Raw genomic sequence first — 20144 nt, forward strand, 5'->3', positions numbered from 1 at the left:
TATCTGTTGGCTGTTTGGTGGGCAATATAAAGTAAATTGATGCACTCTGGCTAAATCCCTAGTGAACAGGAGCCCACATCACAAAATCCATCAGCAGAAATTGGTTCCCTTGTAGGGCAGTCTCAGTAGAGAGGCTATCAAATGAATGGCCATGGTGCTCTATTTCTACCCCTACAGGGGATCCCTCCAGTTTAAGACTGAGATCCAGTGGTAGAGCAGAATTATTTGATGGGGGAAGTTTGCCCTGCTTTTGCCACATCATCTCTTTTTAGTGGCTACACAGAGAACAGTTTCCAAGGGTGCCAATTAGAACCTTTCACAAATACTAGACTCACTTATAGTGTATATTCTTAACTCTGTCCCCAATAGACCTGTCCTCCTCTACTGAAAGTACCTTGCAGAGCTGCCAGACATATCTGCAGGTAGCTCAGCCAATTCAGTGGTTCTCAACCTATTTACCATTGTGGGCCAGATCCAATACTACCTGTATGGCCCGGAGGATTTCACATGGGCCGCAGCTCTGTGCTGATTGGGCTGCAAGCAGCCCACAGGCCACAGATTGAGAATCACCTAGCTAGTACTGAGCTGAGGAAAACCTACCCATAATGAAAAATCAGAAGAAGCAATAACTTCCTCTCATCTATCTATCTAGGCTATTTCCCCAGGGAAAAGAAGCACCGACATCCCTCACTACTATCCACAATGGCATATGGCAGTCAGGTGGAGTAAAAAACTCCTTCCTCCTTGGGGGTATTCACCTATACATATATGTTAGGCATAGTACATACACCACATTAATGGATATTATGTGCTCAGTATTAAAACACATTATATATATGTAAGTACTGGGAAGTTACATTAACTGAATGTATTACGTTCTCCTCACAATTCTGTTAATCAACATCAATGTCACAGTTCAGGGCAAGTGCACCTGTATTCCTCCTCCATGGTCAAGCAAAGGCACCCACTCTTCGGCTTCCAGCTCCCCAGCCTTTGCTTTTCTTGGGTGGAGACCTACATCTCTCTCCCTCCTGACCAGGGTATTTCCAGGCCGAACAGTTCCCTGCCTGCACTGTGTTATTACTAGCAAAGACAGTTTGCCTAAACAGCCCTGCTTGCTTTCTCTTCAGACAGTAACAGTTCAATTGGCACAATTTTATAAGTTACCCACACAGCATTTCTGATGCAACCCTAATTTATTCTTAAGGTAAAAGCACTACAGAGAACACATATTAAAAACAATAAAAGAACCTGCATGCATGTTAATAAGTTACCAGTGGTCCCCTCAGCTGTCTCCAACATGGGCTCTGGCAGTCCTTCAATCACCTAAAGGGGGTCTCTTTTGTGGCCACAAGTTCATAAGAGCCTCAGTTCAGAACTAGCGCACAGTCTTACGGGTTTCACTAGGCCCAGTCCTAACAACCCTTCCCTAAGGATTGGAGCCCTCCATGGACCAAGGGTCCTGTCTGTTCATTGGATCACGAAGAAGGCCAATAGCCTGTTTGAACCCAGGAAATTTATCTAACAATCCTTTGTCTGTCTCTTGGTACCTGGAGAATCCAGTTTGAACTAGTATATGCACATCTCTCCAGGGCCTAGCTTCAAAGGGCTGATAATGGAAGAATTATATTAGCATTTCCCTCCTCCTAAAAGAGTTACATACAACACACAGATAATTGCCTTTTGAATACAATGGACCCCAAAGGTATTAAACTTCATTCAATAAGGTTTAACTTAATTCAATAAAGTTTATATTAATTCATAGACTTTAAGACCAGAAGGGACCATCATGATCATCTAGTCTGATCTGCACACCACAGGTGACAGAACCTCACCCACCCACTACTGCAGGAGGCCCAGAAACTCTGGCTGACTTACTGAAGTCCTCAGATCTTGATTTAAAGACTTGAAGTTACAGAGAATCCATCATTTGAAGTCTAGTTCAAACCAGCAAGTGACCTGTGTCCCATGATGCAAAGGAAGGAGAAAACTCCCCAGGGTCTCTGCCAATCTGATCTGGGAAAAAATTCTTTCCAAACCCACATATGGCGATCATTTGGTGGTCCAGAATCCTGCAGGATATTGTCAGCCTCTCACATCAAGTATCCCACAATACTTTGCAAAGCTGAAGTCAGCTTTTGCATTAGAAAACAAGAAGCATGTCAATGCCAGGATCTATAAATGTTGTGTCCTAGCACTGGTTGGAAGGTACCTCTATGCCCAACTGGTATGGAATGTAGTATCCAAAACAGAGGTAAGAAAAGTACAGAACAAAACAACAAGTAAAGGAACTGTTACAAACTGTTGGGGTTGGTTTTAGTAACCTGTAAATAGTTTTGTAACTTGTAAAACCTTATTATAAATACTACTAGCTGAAATGAACATCTCTGAAGCACACCTTCTGTATAAGGTGAACATGCTGTGAGATAAGAATTTTGCTTCCCAGAAAAAAAGTATATAGGTCTCCTTTTTGTATGATACTGCTCTGTCTTTAGACAATACATTTGGCTATGTTCAGCTACTTGGTCTCTTGAACATTTTTAAGAATGAACCGCGAGTATAGTCATTCATCTGGCTACACCTTTGAGTCAATAGGGTGGAGCTCAATAGCCACAGAGGCTCTACATAGCAACTCCTGGGTAGAGATGGGGGTCTATTCTCCCCCCCCCCCCCCCCAGGATTTCTTTTTCCCTCCTTAAACCCAGCGCCTGACCTCACTCTGGTGGTCCTGAAAGTGAATGACTCAGGATTTGGCCCACTGGTGTCTGGATGTTAGAATGCCTCATGAAGGACCCTTGATGATGTTCATGCGTCCTTCGGAAAAGTACATCACATAAAGTAGGGTAATTCATACTAATAGACAATGCACCATATGTTTGCAAAACAGGACTCTGAGAGAACAGCTTGTATATAAGAACTTTAACTGGGAGTTCATATTCACAACGGAATTTGTAATCTAGCAGTTATTTCTATACAACCAATAATATGAGGATTATTTAGCCACTAGAAACCCAAGTCCCTATTCCCCTTTACGGAATCATTTACACCTGTGAAAAGCGGGTGTAAAATGCAACGAAATCAAATGTTAATGTTTTACAGCCACTTTGCATTGGTGCAAATGGTGACAAAGTGCTTGGCAGTGGAGACTAAGGCTATGTCTAAACTACAGACCTTACAGAGGCACAGCTGTACTGCTGAAGCTGTGCTGCTGTAAGGTCTCCTGTGTAGCCGCTCTACGCTGATGGGAGAGAGCTCTCCCGCCAGCATAATTAAACCATAATTTTTCACACCCCGACCGACAAGTTTTGTCACAAAAGTGCTAGTGTAGGCAAAACTTCAGAGTCCTAAACTCAAAATACCACATTATTACACAACCTATTCATGTCATTCTGTGCAACACAGTTCCAACAACCAGGGAGATCAGAAGTATGCAAGACTAACTAGAACTTTTTCTTTTAATCAGTTTTCTTGGTTTTTATATCACTTACACTAAAATGGTTTCTCTGAATGATTTCTGATTCCATATTGACCTCTGTGACTCAGAATTTTTGATCTGCTTGATCAATGCTTCTTGAAATTACATATGGTTGTTCCTTAGTCTTAATGAATTTTAGGCTAGTCTGATTTCTATGTCATAATTCACATATCAATAGAACTTTAAGGGAATATTAATAGTGCACACAAACGAGCAAATGCAGGGAAAGTAAGTGCAGACTGAAAACCGATCAGCCCTTTCATCTTACTTCTTCCATAACAGTATCAGAACAAGAAGATACTTCATGAAGCTAAAGGGCAGTACATATAGAACTCACTAAGGGGACATACTTTTTTAGCCAGTGTATGGGTGTTACTGCTGAAGGAAGTCAAAAAGTCAAATCTGACAGCATTCACTCACTCCAGAAAGGGGATCTGTATCATCTTTATCTTCCGTTACCTTCACTGGTTGCCTGTCCATTTTTGATGTAATTCAAAACTCTTTTCCTTCCCACAGGGGCTCTCTGACCTACAGTCTATATGAGAACCCTCCTACCAGCTCCACCAATCTTAGTTCCCTCTTCTGTCCCTTCCCCCAAACTAGTGCTCCCCATCTGGAAATCTCTCTGCCCCACCCACCCTTCCTTGAGTCACTTTAAATTAGAGCTGTCAAGTGATTAAAACATTAATTGTAATTAATCACAGTTTTAATTTCACTGTTAAATAATATTAGCATACCATCTATTTAAATACTTTTGGAAGTTTCCTATATTTTCAAATGTAGGTTCAGGGCTGGGGGCTCTGGGATTTCAGCCCCTATCAGGGCTCAGAGCGTGTGGCTTTAGCCCCTCTTGAGGTGCAGGGGTCAGGGTTTCAGCCACTCTCAGGGCATGGGGTTCCAGCCCCCACACCTGCGGGCTGGGGCTTCTGTCCCCTGCCAAGCTGCGGCTTACACACACACACTCTCTCTCTCTCTCTCTCTCCCCCCTAGTGGCGCCCTGGGCTAGGGTTTTAGCCCCCTCACCACCTCCACAGCTCCGAGTTGGGGCTTCAGCCCCCCCGGCCACGGATGCCTCCCTCCCTGCCCACAGGTATTATGATTAACATGTTAAAAGAATTAATGCATTAATTTTGTTTTCAGTTAAGCGTAGGTGTTAACTGCGATTAACTGACAGCCCTACTTTAAATCCTTTAAATCTCATTTTAGCCTTCCTTTTTTTTAGTCACTTTACACTTCCTGTAAACTCTCTTTGTGGGGCTTTTAATGGAGGACACTATAGAAATAAATGACAGAAGCATGTACATGTAACTACTATGGGGACGGCTAGATGTGCATTTATGAGTCTAATTAGTTGGCATAATAGTATTAGAGCAGTGGTTTTCGACCTGTGTTCCGCAGACGATGTCTAAGACTGCCAAAGGGGTCTGCACCACCGTTCGAAATTTTGTAGAAGTGAACAAATGAACAAAGGTTGAAAACCACTGTCCTGGAGGATCGCACACTTTGTTGCTTCTGTAGGTCAAACGCATTACACACACCGGGGGGCTCACTGTATTCCTCCACCCCACCCTCCCGCCCACACCCATACACATGCTCCCTGTGTGCCACCTTCCCAACCCCTCTATTTCAGAGATTTCCTTCAGCCCCTCCCACTGCCTCTCTCATGCTAGGGGCTCTGCATGCCCCCCATTCCCCTCTTACCCCCAATGCCTGGGGCTTTTTGTGCCCCCCATGCCACTGTCCCCTATTCTCTCTCCCCAAGGCAGAGGCTCTGTGTGTTTCCCCATACCATTGCTCCCCATTCTCCTTCCCAGGTCAGGGGCTGTGTGTCCCCCAATGTCCCTCTTACCCTCTGTGCCCCATTCTCTACCCACTCTGTGTGTCCCCTATATCACTGTCCTGCATGCCAAGGGCTCTCTTATTCCCCTTCCCACACTAGGGTCCCCCATTTCCCCTACCAGGAGAACTGTGTGCTCCAGTCCCCCTCCCTCCACATGGCAGGGTCCTCCATTTCCCACTCCAAGGCCAGGGATTCTGTGTGCTCCCCCTTCCCTTCCTTGCTCCCCCATTCTTATCTCTTTTCTTTCTATCTGGAAGATATGTGGTTCAGGGTATCAGCATTTGTAAACTGTATTGGGAAGATGGGCATGGCTGAGATGGGCCGGATATTCTTATCCTGGAAGGTGTTACTGGCTGTTATCAACTGTTTCTTTGATTTTATAGGTAACTGGGTGGTTGAAGGAGAGGAAAATCTGCTAACCGGATACAAAAGTCCATGTGTCCCCTATTTCCTCCTTCCAGTTTTCTGCTTTTTCCCAAAAGTGTTCTGCCCACTGATGCCTAGAATGCTGCCTGAAATTCTGGAATTGATCAGACATGGTGTACAAAAGTTATCCTGTTACAGACAAACAGACACAGAGAAATGCCATGGAATTGAGTGTAAGACCTTGCTTCATTCAGACAATTACAGCATGTACTAATATTTATGTTTTATTGTGTGCTGAACTATATGGTGAAGAGTTTAATTCCTGAAATATCTTTCCCATAGGACAGGAAAATGAGGAACTGCACTCCAAGGCCATCATACTTACAAACCAGACTAAGCACTGCCAAAATAGAAGCAATTAATAATTAAAATTTCTCTGCCTACTTTTAAATCTGATATTCAGTAACATTTAGCTACACTGGAGTGGAGTGGTCTCCTGGTGCCCATAAGAATGCTACTAAATATGCATGATTTAAATGTGCTTAACTAGAGAACTGAAGACTATAACCAAATGCTTTTTATATTAACTTTCTGTCTGGCTGCTGTAACAAGGAGGTTGTGTGATGAGTATTTCCAGATTAAATATTTCAAATAGGACAAAATTTATCAAAAGCACAGAATGAATAGAATTGAATCAAGACCAGAGATGCCACTCAGAGACCACAGTGATAGCTGCATTCAAAACAGTGAAATGTGTTTTAAGTGACCACCCAAGGCACTAATGAGAAATCAATGGTTTAATGAAGATGTCCTTCTAACAGTGGTGGAGTAGAAATGTACTCAGTATATTTGTGGTTTCCTTGGGTTAGTCTATTAATAAGAGGTTGCCTAATAAGGGTGATCTCAGGTTCAACTTTTATATTATTAGAAGCTTTTATTAAAGCTTAGCATGTACAGTGTTTTCTCCTATTGATCTCAAACACTTTACCAGGTCAGTAAACATTAAAACCCTTCTTCTACAAAAGACAAAATGAGACACACTCTAGGTATGTCTAGACTTGGAGCTAGGGGTGTGATTCCCGGCTTGTGCAGACATACTTACACTAGCTCACTAAAAACAGTAGTGTAGCCGGGGTAGCATGGGCAGTGACGAGTACAAACCTGCCTGAGCCTGATGGTATGTACTTGGCCCAGCTAGCCGCTTGCCTCTGTAGACGCAGCCTGAGTTTGTGTTAGTTGTGCAGGTCACACAGTGAGTCAATGTCAGAACAGGGAATTGAAACTAAGTCTCCTTACTCCTTATTCAGTATCCTACCTTATCCACTGGACCACACTGCCTCAGACAGGGCATAGATCTATTCATAGAGATCCACTCACTAGCTGCTAAGCCCCTAGAGCAGTAATGAGCTCCTTTTTGGAACCATCTAGAAGATGTAACTCTAAAAATTGCCAGGACACTGTAGGATAAAGCATTGTTGTTTTAGTGATGCTGTGGCTTAGCAATGACTTTGGGACTCCCATTCCTTATGCTGGTGAAGGCCAGGTGCATTACCTACACAATGGTCTCGACTGCTTCTGGAGAGGGAGCACAAGAACAGACATCCAGTACACTGGCACTCCCAAATGGACAACTGATGGCAACAACATAAAGAATGGCCTAGAAGAAAGTTTTCTGAGGTAGTCTCTTAGGTGAAGATAGTTGAAGGAGAAGGAAGTTCTTCAAAGAACTATTTTGAAAAGACACACTCTGTCCATGCTTTGATGGCTGAAAAGGGCGAAGGAGAGCAGGCAAAAGTGATTAATAAGTAGTAGAGACTTGGGTGTGTTGGTCAATCACAGGATGACTAGGAGCCAACAATGTGATATGGCTGCGAAAAAGACAAATGTGACCCTAGGATGCATCAAGTGAGGCATTTCCAATAAAGCTACAGAAATATTAATGACATTGTACAAGACACAGGTAAGACCTCATCTGGATTATGGTGTACAATTCTGGTAACCCATGTTCAGGAAAGATGAATTGGAAAGAGGTTGGAACAAATTGGAAGAGGTTGGAACAATGCTTCAAATTGGAAGAGCTAGGATTATCAGGTGAATGGAGGGGACTGGAAGAGCTTGACTTGTTTAGCTTAGCAAAACTAAGGCCGGGAGGGGATATGATCACTCTCTATAAATACACTAGGGAGGATGAAGAGCTACTATTTAAGCTAAAGGACAATGTTAGCACACGAACAAACGGGTATAAACTGGCCAAAAATAAAATTCAAGCTGGATATTACAAGATCTCTAACCATCAGAGGAGTGAGGTTCTGGAACAGCCTCCCACTAGGAGCTGTGGGGACAAACAATTAGTTTTAAGAGAGCGATAGACAACTTGAATGGTGTTGTATGACGGGGTTGCTTATGACAGTGGGGGGCAGGGTTAGCCTGCCTTAGGGTCCCATCTGGTTCACATCAGATGATCCTAAAATTTTATGCTTTAGACTTCAGCTGGTCACCTGCAGGGTTCAGGAAGGGATTACCCCCCCCTTCCCCAGTGTATTCTTGTTTTGTTTTTGTCTCCTTCTTCTAAAGCATCAGGAATGGCCACACCTGGAGATGGGTCACTAGACAGGGGGGGCCTGTGCTCTGTGGGGTCTCTGAGCATTCTCACTCTAGGGTGCTTGGCTGGTTGGATCTTGCTCACATGCTCAGAGTCTAACTGATCACCATGTGTACACTCTGGAAAGAACTATCACCAGATCAGATTGGCACTAACCTTGGGTTTGTTTGCCTTCATCAGCAGCATGGGGTGTGGTTCCCTTGCCAGGATCATCTGAGTATATCTCACTTAATCAATGCCCTGCCACTGGCGGGGCCTCAGGCATTGGTGCATCCCCGTCCCTTCCTCCCTCCCTCCCTCCCATTCTCTGCCTGTAGCAGATAATAGCTAAGGGTACATCTACACTTCACACAAAAAACTTGCAGCAGTGAATCTCAGAGCCCAAGTCAACTGACTTGGGAGTGCAGGGCTCATGCTACAGGGCTAAAAATAACAATTTAGACATTTGAGTTCAGGCTGGAGCCAGGCTCTGAAACCTGGCAAGGGGGGAGGGTTTTGGAGCTCAGACTCCAGCCCAAGCCAAATGTCTACATTGCTATTTTTAGCCCAGTAGTGAGAACCCAAGCTGCCTGATTCAGTTGACTCAGATGCTGAGACTCATTTGCCACTGTTTTTTAACACGCTGCTTGGAGCACCGGTGGCTGGCGGTGCTACAGCCACGCACCGCGCAGCACAGAGCGCCGGGTCAGGCCGGGCTCTGCAGCGGCGCTGCCCCGGGAGCTCGCAGCTCCGCCGCCCAGAGAATTACACTGGCGGCGGAGCAAGCTGAGGTTGCGGGGGAGGGGGAACAGCAGGGGAGGGGCTGGGGGCTAGCCTCCCGGGCCAGGAGCTCAGGGGCCGGGCAGGAGGGTCCCGCGGGCCGGATGTGGCCTGCGGGCTGTAGTTTGCCCACCTCTGTTCTAAGGCCTTAAATCTGAAAAGGCTAAAACACTGCTTCTACAGTGGATTCAAAGTTATAGCAACTTTAATAGCCTACATATCAGGAAATGACTTTAACCTAAAAATGACCAATAATAATTAATGTTTTTCTACACAAGCAGAAAAGCACTGACTACGCTCTGAGAAGGCCTAGTACAATGGTCTCCAAACTTTTTTGATCGCGCACCCCATCAGGAAAAATTTTTTGAGCACGCACCCCCTGCTCCCGGCCAAACTGTCGAAGCAAACAAACAAACAAAAAAAGGCTCGGACTCCCGGCCGTACTGCTGAGGGATGGGGGGAAAAAAGGCTCAGACTCCCGGCCGAACTGTCGAGGGAGGGGAAAAAAAAAAAAAAAAAAGGCTCGGACTCCCGGCCGAACTGCCGAAGGAGGGGAAAAAAAAAAGTGCGCTGCTCTGGCGGCGCTCCTCCTGCCGCACACCCCGAAGGATCCTCTTGTGCACCCCACTTTGGAGACCACTGGCTTAGTATACAAACCAGAAATCACCTGGTCATGCACTGATGCCCAAGGGATGGGCACAAGTCATCCAGCAGCACAAGAGGATAGTTCTGGAAGAGGAGCGGTGACTGAAAAAGCAAAGAACCCTGAAAGGACAAAATACCTTTATTCACTCTCTCCAAATCCCATAAGTACCAATCAATCAGAAAAGTCTTACCAAAAGGAGAGATGACTTCCCCAGATATACCAGTGAACAGGAGGGATAAAATGGAAAGAATTTAATACTTAACACACATTCAAAGGGCTTTCTCACGAAACAGGCGGGTGTCATTTCATTATTGCCAAAAGAACTAAACTATCTGCCCAAATAAGAATGAAAGTTTCAGGTTCCAGGCAGTGAGTTTTTAAATCTTTTGGGAAGTTCAATCCCCAGGATTTGCACTTGAGAAACATGTTCTCACACCAGAGGTTGTTAGGGGACTATTGTTGGCACAATCACAACTGAACTGCCAGCGTTACTGGATGTTATTACAGATACTGTCAGGGGCGAAAAATGAACAGAAGGCTGGGGACTAGTATAATTAAAGTTACAACATACTCCTCTTTCTACAACAGCATCCCTTTGAAATGAGAAGAAAACAGCGTTGTCCTTTGAGTGGGCTGGTGGTGTGTGTCATCTGCTCAGTGCCACTTTAATTAAAAAAACCTGTGCAATCTTTAAATCACTTTTCTCATTAGGAAATGCACTCTGGCTGATGCCATTAGCTGTGCAACATCAGCACAGTACGCACAACTGCTTTGTGTCTAAGTGCACTAGAAATTACAGTCTCATTATTCAACCATTCTCTAGACTGGAGTGAGATTTCACCCTATAAAACATTCATTTGTTCAAGGAAGGTTGGGTAGGAATCAGGCCATTTGTCTGTCTTCTCTGAAAACAGAGTCTCGCCCTCAAACGGAAGATCCTGAATGGTTTGCTGGACCTCATAGGGTAACTCTGAGACTGCCGCATAGCCAACCCCGTCACCATTACTCTAGTGGCAGCGTCTGCAGCATCTAACGCTGCCTGCAATGAGGCATGGGAGACTAGTTTCCCTTCTTCCACCAAGGCGGTGAACTCTGACCGAGAATCCGAATGGACGAGCTCCGTGAACTTCGCCATTGCTGCACAGGTGTTATAAGAGTATCTGCTCACAATGGCCTGTTGGTTAGCAATACGGAGCTGCAAACCACCGGTCGAGTAGACCTTCCTACGCACAAGGTGTTTAGCGTCCCTATTCTTTGGAGAAGGACCTTAGAAGCCCTGTCTCTCCCACTGGTTAGCCACATCGACCACCAGCGAGTCCGGAGGCAGGTGGGAGTACAGATGCTCAAAGCCTCTGGAGGGCACAAAATACCGCCACTCATTGCCTTTAGCAATTGGTGGCAAGGATGCCGGTGTCTGCCACAGGGTCTTAGTGGTGTCCACAACCGTCTTTATGAGGGCTACCCATGAAGGTCCTGAGGGTGCTAGGATGTCCACCATGGGATCTGCCTCTTCTACCACTTCCTCAGCCTTGATGCCCAGACCCTGGGCAGCCCTGCGGAGCAGCTGCTGCAGGACTCTGTTGTCCTCTAACGCAGGAGCTATGGTCATCCATGCCAACGCTTCGTCCGGCGACGAGGAGGCGGAAGCGTGTGCCGGTAGTGGAAGCTCCCTACCGTCTGCCCCAGAGGGGTCACGTGACTCCCGGGGCAGCGCCGGAGGAAGTGGTGCCGATGACGGTGCCGGGGCCATAGGCATTGTAACAGGCGTTGGCATCAGTCTCACTGGAGGGAGCTGCGTTGGCACGCTCACAGGAGCTGCCGGCATCGGCGGGCCTGGTGCCAACATCGGTACCGGGGCCATAGGTGCCTGCATTGAGGTCGACATCGACAACGGTGCAGGTGTGGGAGACGGGTGCGTCAACACCGTGAGAGCCAGTGCCGCAGTCGGAGCCGAGCAAGGTGCCGGAGTCGACGACGGGGCGGGAGGCAAAGGCGTCGGGACCGTAGGCGCCGAGGGCAGATGCGCAGTGGAAGGTGGTACGAAAGTGGCGGAGGCCACTGAAGATGTTGCTGAGGGTGAGCCCTGGGTTCCTCCCTGGCCCTGGTGAAAAGCCCAGGGGGTCCAGAAGGGCCACTAAGGCGGATTCTGCCACTGCGGAGGCCATGCCTGATGCTCTCTTCTGTCTCTACCTGACCTCGCTCTACGACTTCTGCTCCTACCCGAGCGATAGGAGTTGGACTCCGACTCCGAGGTCTCAGACACTGAAGACCACGGAGGAGCCGATCCTCGGTGCCTCGAACGTCGAGAACTTGGGGAGCAGGTAGGCTCTCTGTCGGAGTGGGTAGGCATCGATGGACAAGGCAAAGGGGAGCGTCTTGACATCATAGCCAGCTTCCCTTTAGAATGCAATGGAGGACGCAGCTCCATCGGCGCTGAGGATTCCTCCCTGGCAGGTGAGAACGATGCCGTCAGGTGGAGGAGGTCCCGAGCAGCCTGGTACGCTTCCGGCGTGTACGGGAGCTGTAGCTGCTGCGTAGGCGCCAGTGATCGAGATGGGTCTGGACTCGACTGCCGCACCTGGGCAGGAGTCGACACGGCCCCAGAAGGAGATGCCGAGGGTTGGCCCACCTGGGGTCGCACCGTGGCTTAGCTGGAGGAGAATGGTCGTCCGGCTTTTTCTTCTTTTGAGACACTGGCGAGTGGGAGCAGTGCCTACTGTCAGACGGGCCCCATGAGGAGCCGTGGCAGTGCCGAGCGTCCCTGGAAGAGTCCTTCCTTGGCGCCGAACTCGCCGACGGTGCCGGGGCGCTCCACGTCGAGGACGACGCCATAGGGGTCGGGTCTCTCGAGCCCGGGTCGGAGTGGGGGGCATAGGGCTGCCTCCATGAGGATCACCTTGAGCCGCTGTTCTCTTCCTTCAAGTGTTCTCAGACGGAACTAGCGGCAGATATTACAATGATCTTTCTGATGGGTCTCCCCCAGGCACCGTAGACATGATGAGAGCGGGTCACTTTTCGGCATGCACTTGGCACAGGCCACGCAGTTCTTGAAACCCAGGGACCACAGCGTACCACGGCACTGGAGTGCGGGGGGGAACCCCCAACAAACACTATATTATACTAAACTATTAACTCGAACAACACTAAGAACTAACTATATACAATGGAATAGAGAAAAAATTTGCTGAGCAAGAGCTAAGGGAAGTTCCAGCCACCGTCACTGGCGGTAAGAAGGAACTGAAGGGGTGGCGGGTCGTCGGGGCTATATATTAGACGCCATGAGGGTGCGACTCCAGGGGGCGCCCAGGCCGACCCAACGGATGCTGCTAAGGGGAAAATCTTCCAGCCAATGTGCACGTGCGCACGCACACACCTGATTGAAATGGACATGAACAAGCACTCAAAGAAGAACTGTAAATACATGCGCTGCAAGATGCACCCATTGGTTTTAAAAGAACTAGAAAGAGGGAGTTCAGAACTGCTGAAAATTGGTTCTTTGTGAACCCTGGGAAGTATGTGAGAGATAAAAGGAGAAATAAAAGACTATAGGGGAAAAGTTGCAGTGATTGGAAAAGACAGCAGTTGCCTGATGCTGATCTAATTTATGCAGATTTTACAACAGCTTAACTCCACTGACTCATGAGCTAAAAGTGTGTTATCTTGTCTGCTCAAGATCACTCCAGTTCAAAACTAGAGAACATAAAAATGATGATCTTATCAGTGGAGACACAGCTCTGAGGATATGTATTAATTATCATGCTGCTGTGGGAAGTGGCAGGAGGCAATGAAAGTCTTTTTGGCTATTGCTAGATAATAAACAGTGGCATGCATGATGGGGCAGAGGTTAAAAAAGTACATTTAGCTAAGCTAATGTTTTGTCTGGAAATACAAAACTTTCTTACCTCAAACCTCTCCTGCTCTACCCTGTGATGATCATCCAGTTGCTGTTCCAGATAGGCCAGATTACGGAATTTTTCGAGGTAACTGCTATACTGTTTCTGCAGCTCCTCCTCGATCTTCTCGTACTCATCCATAAAGGCTGGTCTGGAGAGCCCAGAGACAAAACAACACAGAACACAAAATTACACTGGTCTACAATTTTTGAGAAGTCGTCTGCTTCAGAGATAAAATGTGCTATTTATTATGTATTTTGATGTGCTGAATTCAAATATGACAATTAAAACAACTGATTGGCTACTGTTTCTAAGATATTTAAGTTTTTACATTTTATGTCTATGTATATTGTGTAGATAGTAGAGTTTTAATCATAAATTGTAAACCTAGGTCTTTTCATGTGTTTATGGTTGCTTTACATGATAATATTTCACCTGTCCTGTTTATGTAACACTTTAAAAATCAGTAAAAGGGTTATATAAATAAAATTTATTATGAAACAAAAGGCAAAAAACTATTCTGTACATAGTTTAGTCCTATTCAGTGTCTACTAGGAGCTTCTTGGCTTGTCTCTTGTATTCATTAAATGGAGCATCTCTTGTCACTGTCCAGCAATAGTCTGCAAGCATTGATGGGCTCCATTTGCCCTGATAGCGTTTCTCCATTGTTGCAATGTCCTGGTGAAATCGCTCGCCGTGCTCGTCGCTCACTGCTCCGCAGTTCGGTGGAAAAAAATCTAGATGAGAGTGCAAAAAATGTATCTTTAGTGACATGTTGCAACCAAGGCTTTTGTATGCCTTGAGGAGGTTTTCCACCAACAACCTGTAGTTGTCTGCCTTGTTGTTTCCGAGAAAATTTATTGCAACTAACTGGAAGGCTTTCCATGCCGTCTTTTCCTTGCCACGCAGTGCATGGTCAAATGCATCATATCGAAGAAGTTCACGAATCTGAGGACCAACAAAGACACCTTCCTTTATCTTAGCTTCACTTAAATTTCCTCCCAGGCTCCAATGACTGTCGGAGTGGCCAATCTTTCTTGATGTAGTGGGAATCTCTTGCACGACTATCCCATTCGCAGAGAAAACAGCAGTACTTTGTGTATCCAGTCTGCAGACCAAGCAAGAGAGCAACAACCTTCAAATCGTCACAAAGCTGCCACTGATGTTGGTCATAGTTTATGCACCTCAAAAGTTGTTTCATGTTGTCATAGGTTTCCTTCATATGGACTGCATGACCAACTGGAATTGATGGCAAAACATTGCCATTATGCAGTAAAACAGCTTTAAGACTCGTCTTCGATGAATCAATGAACAGTCTCCACTCATCTGGATCGTGAACGATGTTGAGGGCTGCCATCACACCATCGATGTTGTTGCAGGCTACAAGATCACCTTCCATGAAGAAGAATGGGACAAGCTCCTTTTGACTGTCACGGAACATGGAAACCCTAACATCACCTGCCAGGAGATTCCACTGCTGTAGTCTGGAGCCCAACAGCTCTGCCTTACTCTTGGGTAGTTCCAAATCCCTGACAAGGTCATTCAGTTCACCTTGTGTTATGAGGTGTGGTTCAGAGGAGGAGGACGGGAGAAAATGTGGGTCCTGTGACATTGATTGTTCAGGACCAGAAGTTTCATCCTCTTCCTCGTCTGACTCAAGTGAGAATGATTCTGGTGCATCGGGAACCGGCAGTTCTTCTCCGTGGGGTACTGGGCGTATAGCTGATGGAATGTTTGGATAATGCACAGTCCACTTTTTCTTCTTTGACACACCTTTCCCAACTGGAGGCACCATGCAGAAGTAACAATTGCTGGTATGATCTGTTGGCTCTCTCCAAATCATTGGCACTGCAAAAGGCATAGATTTCCTTTTCCTGTTCAACCACTGGCGAAGATTTGTTGCACAAGTGTTGCAGCATATGTGTGGGGCCCACCTTTTGTCCTGATCTCCAATTTTGCAGCCAAAATAAAGGTGATAGGCTTTCTTAACCATAGTGGTTATACTACGCTTTTGTGATGCAAAAGTCACTTCACCACAAACATAGCAGAAGTTATCTGCACTGTTCACACAAGTACGAGGCATCTCTGCTCACTTTGGCTAAACAGAAATGTGTCCCTTTGCAAAATCAAACACTGACAAAGAAGAGAGCACGACACTGTATGATTTCTAGAGCTGATATAGGGCAATTTGTTCAGCAGAGTGATGTAAGCTTCGTTATGATTGCATCATCCATGACTTCTAGGAATAACATGATGCAATTCATATCATGTATGACGCAATACCAGCTTCAGATTGCATCATTCATTGTTTTGCCTAAAAAGCAAGTACTGTCCAAACCCAGTCATAGATTTATTCATAGATCCAGTCAAAGATGTATTTTAGTCATTTCTGGTTTCAATTGAGATCCCTTTCCTTTATAACTCACTTATCCTCCGCCATTCCCAAGTCAAGGGTCGTATATACTGACCCAATAGCATATCTTGAAAACTAAAGCCAATCAACAATTTTAAGCATCATTTTCGTTCTCAGTGACCCAGAATTAGTAAAGTTTGACTACATTTATTTCAGAAGCATTTTGGCTGTAGAGCAGTGTTATTTGAAGCTGCAGAACTCTGCAACATGCACTTTCGTTTTCTCAGTTCCCTCTGTAGTCCTACACTATTAGCCTTATCCAAAAAGCATCTCTCTTCACTCTAAATGCTCCACATTATTTTAAAGATACTAGAATCACTGGGCAAAATCCTACCCTCTATTGCACAGGTGTGCTGGGGCAAAGGAGAATTGTAGGCAGCCTTTCACCACACCTGCCCATGTAAGCAGAAAGGCGGAATTTCCCCCTAGCAATAAGGACAACACTAGCAAGAGATTAGTTTTCTTGCTGATCAGTGCTCCATGTCTCAAAGTGGGCATGGTCCAGCCCCACAGCAGGCTAGCACATGTTCTTCTACTTGCTATCTGTGCTTGCCAGGATATGTTATTTCTCTGCAACAGAAATGTCCTAATAATGTGTCTGGCTGTGTGCCCATCGCCCACCAGCAATGAACCATCATGCCACCCTGTGGCTCTTGTAGCACACAGAACAGTTCTGCTCTGCTGTCCACGCCCACCCCATGTGCCTCCATCTGGTAAAGACAGGATTTTTATCACGGCATTTGTCATGAACATACAGCTAAGGGTAGCATAAAATCCCTCCTTTACCTGTAAAGGGTTAAGAAGCTCAAATAACCTGGTTGGCACCTGACCAAAAGGACCAATAAGGGGAGAAGATACTTTCAAATCTGTGGGGGAAGGTTTTTGTTTTGTGCTCTCTTTGTTGTTCTCTCCAGAACAGAGAGGGACCAGGGCAGGAAAAATACATCTCCTAAAGCAATATCTGAAATAAGCATCAAAGGCCTGGTCTACACTATGACTTTAATTCAGATTTAGCAGCGTTAAATCGAATTAACCCTGCACCCGTCCACACAACGAAGCCATTTATTTCGAAATAAAGAGCTCTTAAAATTGATTTCTGTACTCCACCCCGACGAGCGGAGTAGCGCCAAAATCGATATTGTCATTTTGAATTAGGGTTACTGTGGCCGCAATTCGATGGTATTGGCCTCCGGGAGCTATGCCACAGTGCACCATTGTGACCGCTCTGGACAGCAATCTGAACTCGGATGCACTGGCCAGGTAGACAGGAAAAGCCCCGCGAACATTTGAATTTTATTTCCTGTTTGCCCAGCGTGGAGAGCACAGGTGACCACAGATAGCTCATCAGCACAGGTAACCATGCAGGCCGATAATCGAAAAAGAGCACCAGCATGGACCGTACGGGAGGTACTGGATCTGATCGCTATATGGGGAGAGGATTCAGTGCTAGCAGAACTTCGTTCGAAAAGACGAAATGCCAAAACTTTTGAAAAAATCTCCAAGGGCATGATGGAGAGAGGCCACAATAGGGACTCAGATCAGTGCCGCGTGAAAGTCAAGGAGCTCAGACAAGCCTATCAAAAAACAAAGGAGGCAAACGGTCGCTCCGGGTCAGAGCCGCGGACATGCCGCTTCTACACCGAGCTGCATGCAGTTCTAGGGGGGGCCGCCACCACTACCCCACCTCTGACCGTGGATTCCGAGGCGGGGGTAATCTCATCAGCTACACCTGAGGATTCTGCGGATGGGGAAGAGGAGGAGGAGGAGGAGGACGAGCTTGCAGAGAGCACACAGCACTCCGTTCTCCCCAACAGCCAGGATCTTTTTCTCAGCCTGACTGAAGTACCCTCCCAAGCCAGTATCCAAGACCATGACCCCATGGAAGGGACCTCAGGTGAGTTTACCTTTTAAAATATAAAACTTGTTTTAAAAGCAAGCGTTTTTTAATGATTACTTTGCCCTGAGGACTTGGGATGCATTCGCGGCCAGTACAGCTACTGGAAAAGTCTGTTAACGTGTCTGGGGATGGAGCGGAAATCCTCCAGGGACATCTCCATGAAGCTCTCCTGGAGGTACTCCAAAAGCCTTGCCACAAGGTTTCTGGCCAGTGCAGCCTTATTCCGTCCTCCATGGTAGGACACTTGACCACGCCATGCTAGTAGCAAGTAATCTGGTATCATTGCATGACAAAGCCTGGCAGCGTATGGTCCCGGTGTTTGCTGGCATTCAAGCAACATCCGTTCTTTATCTCGCTGTGTAATCCTCAGGAGAGTGATATGGCTCATGGTAACCTGGTTGAAATACGGGAATTTAATTAAGGGGACAGAGGTGGCCGTTCCTACTGGGCTGTTTGCCTGTGGCTGAAAAGAAATCCTTCCCTGCAGTTAGCCAAGTGCGGGGGGGGGAGGGGGGGAACTGGCCCTGAGCTTTTCGCGTTTGGCTAGCAGGGATCTTCCCTGATACCAGCCACGCGGTGGGGGGAGGGGTACAGCGATCATCCCAGATAATTCATGGCGGGGGGGGAGGGGAGGGGGGTTAGTTTGGTTTCTGCAGGGATCTTCCCTGATACCAGCCACGCGGTGGGGGGAGGGATAAAGCGATCATCCCAAGGAATTGGATGGGGGGGGGGTTAGTTTGTTTTCTGCTGCTGAAGGTCAACGGGCTTTGCTTGGTATGTGTGAAAGGAGGGCGCAGAAGCCGAAAGACAATGGCTTACCATGGCCGCATGCAACCTGAATTCTGTTGCCCGGACCTGCGTCCGTGATCTCTAACACCAAAGCCACAGGCACTCAATATTAAGATGGAAAATGCGACCTTGTACTGAAATCACATGTGCTATGTAATGTGAATAGTGTTGTTCACCATGAAAGAGTATAAGCATTGTTCTGTAAAATGTATCATTTTAAAAACTTCTCTCCTTTTTTTCAACCCTCCCTCCAGCAGCTGCAAATTTTTCAAGCCTCCCTCCTCCGTCCCGAAGGCTATCTCAGATAAGGCGGCGGAGAAAGAGGACGCGAGACGAGATGTTCTCGGAAATAATGGAATGCACCCACAATGAAAGAGCTCATTTGAATGAGTGGAAAGACACGGTATCTAAATACAGGAAAGATGCCAGTGAACGTGAGGTCATGAGGGACGCTCGAGATGAGGGGTGGCAGGCTGCAACGCTGGGGCTGCTGCGTGATCAAACGGACATGCTCCGGCGTCTGGTGGAGCTTCAGGAACGGCAGCAGGATAACAGACTGCCGCTGCAGCCGCTGTATAACCTCCCCCCCCCCTCACCATGTTCCATATCCTCCTCACCCAGACGTGTAAGAACGCGGGGGGGGGAGGCTCCGTGCACCCTCCCACTCCACCCCAGTGGACAGCACAACCAACAGGCTGTCATTATATTGAATTTTTTCAGTGGCCTTTTACTTCCCTCCTATCCTCCTCCCAAACCTCACCCAGGTTACCATGTCGGTTCTCTCCCTATGTTTATAATCAATTAATAAAGAATACATGATTTTTAAACGATAGTGACTTTATTTCCTTTAAAAGCAAGCTGTGATTTAAGGGGGGAGGGTGGTTTGCTTACAGGGAATGAGTCAATCAAGGGGGCGGGTTTTCAACAAACAGAACTTTCACACCGTAGCCTGGCCAGTCATGAAACTGGTTTTCAAAGCTTCTCTGATGCGCAGCGCTTCCTGGTGTGATCTTCTAATCGCCCTGGTGTCTGGCTGCGCTTAATCAGCAGCCAGGCGATTTGCCTCAGCCTCCCACCCCGCCATAAAGGTCTCCCCCTTACTCTCACAGAGATTCTGGAGCACACAGCAAGAAGCAATAACAATGGGGATATTGGTTTGGCTGAGGTCTGAGTGAGTCAGTAACGAGCGCCAGTGACCTTTTAAACGGCCAAATGCACATTCTACCACCATTCTGCACTTGCTCAGCCTGTAGTTGAACAGCTCCTGACTCCTGTCCAGGCTGCCTGTGTATGGCTTCATGAGCCATGGCATTAAGGGGTAGGCTGGGTCCCCAAGGATAACTATAGGCATTTCAACATCCCCAACGGTTATTTTCTGGTCCGGGAAGTAAGTCCCTTGCTGCAGCCATTTAAACAGATTAGTGTTCCTGAAGACGCGAGAGTCATGAACCCTTCCCGGCCAGC

General features: G+C 46.8%; 1 protein-coding gene across 2 annotated transcripts in view; it reads right to left on the reverse strand.

Annotated features, from left to right (window-relative positions):
* The window catches only part of CLUAP1 (clusterin associated protein 1), a 191009-nt gene that overhangs the window by 99618 nt on the left and 71247 nt on the right, over positions 1–20144 (reverse strand). For both annotated transcript variants that reach the window (XM_065412434.1, XM_065412433.1), the window contains exon 8: positions 13591–13732. In XM_065412434.1, the coding sequence (XP_065268506.1) occupies positions 13591–13732 (142 nt within the window). The remainder of the gene's footprint in view (positions 1–13590; positions 13733–20144) is intronic.

The sequence above is a fragment of the Emys orbicularis genome, chromosome 10, assembly GCF_028017835.1.
Source record: "Emys orbicularis isolate rEmyOrb1 chromosome 10, rEmyOrb1.hap1, whole genome shotgun sequence".
In the NCBI taxonomy this organism is placed as follows: Eukaryota; Metazoa; Chordata; order Testudines; family Emydidae; genus Emys; species Emys orbicularis.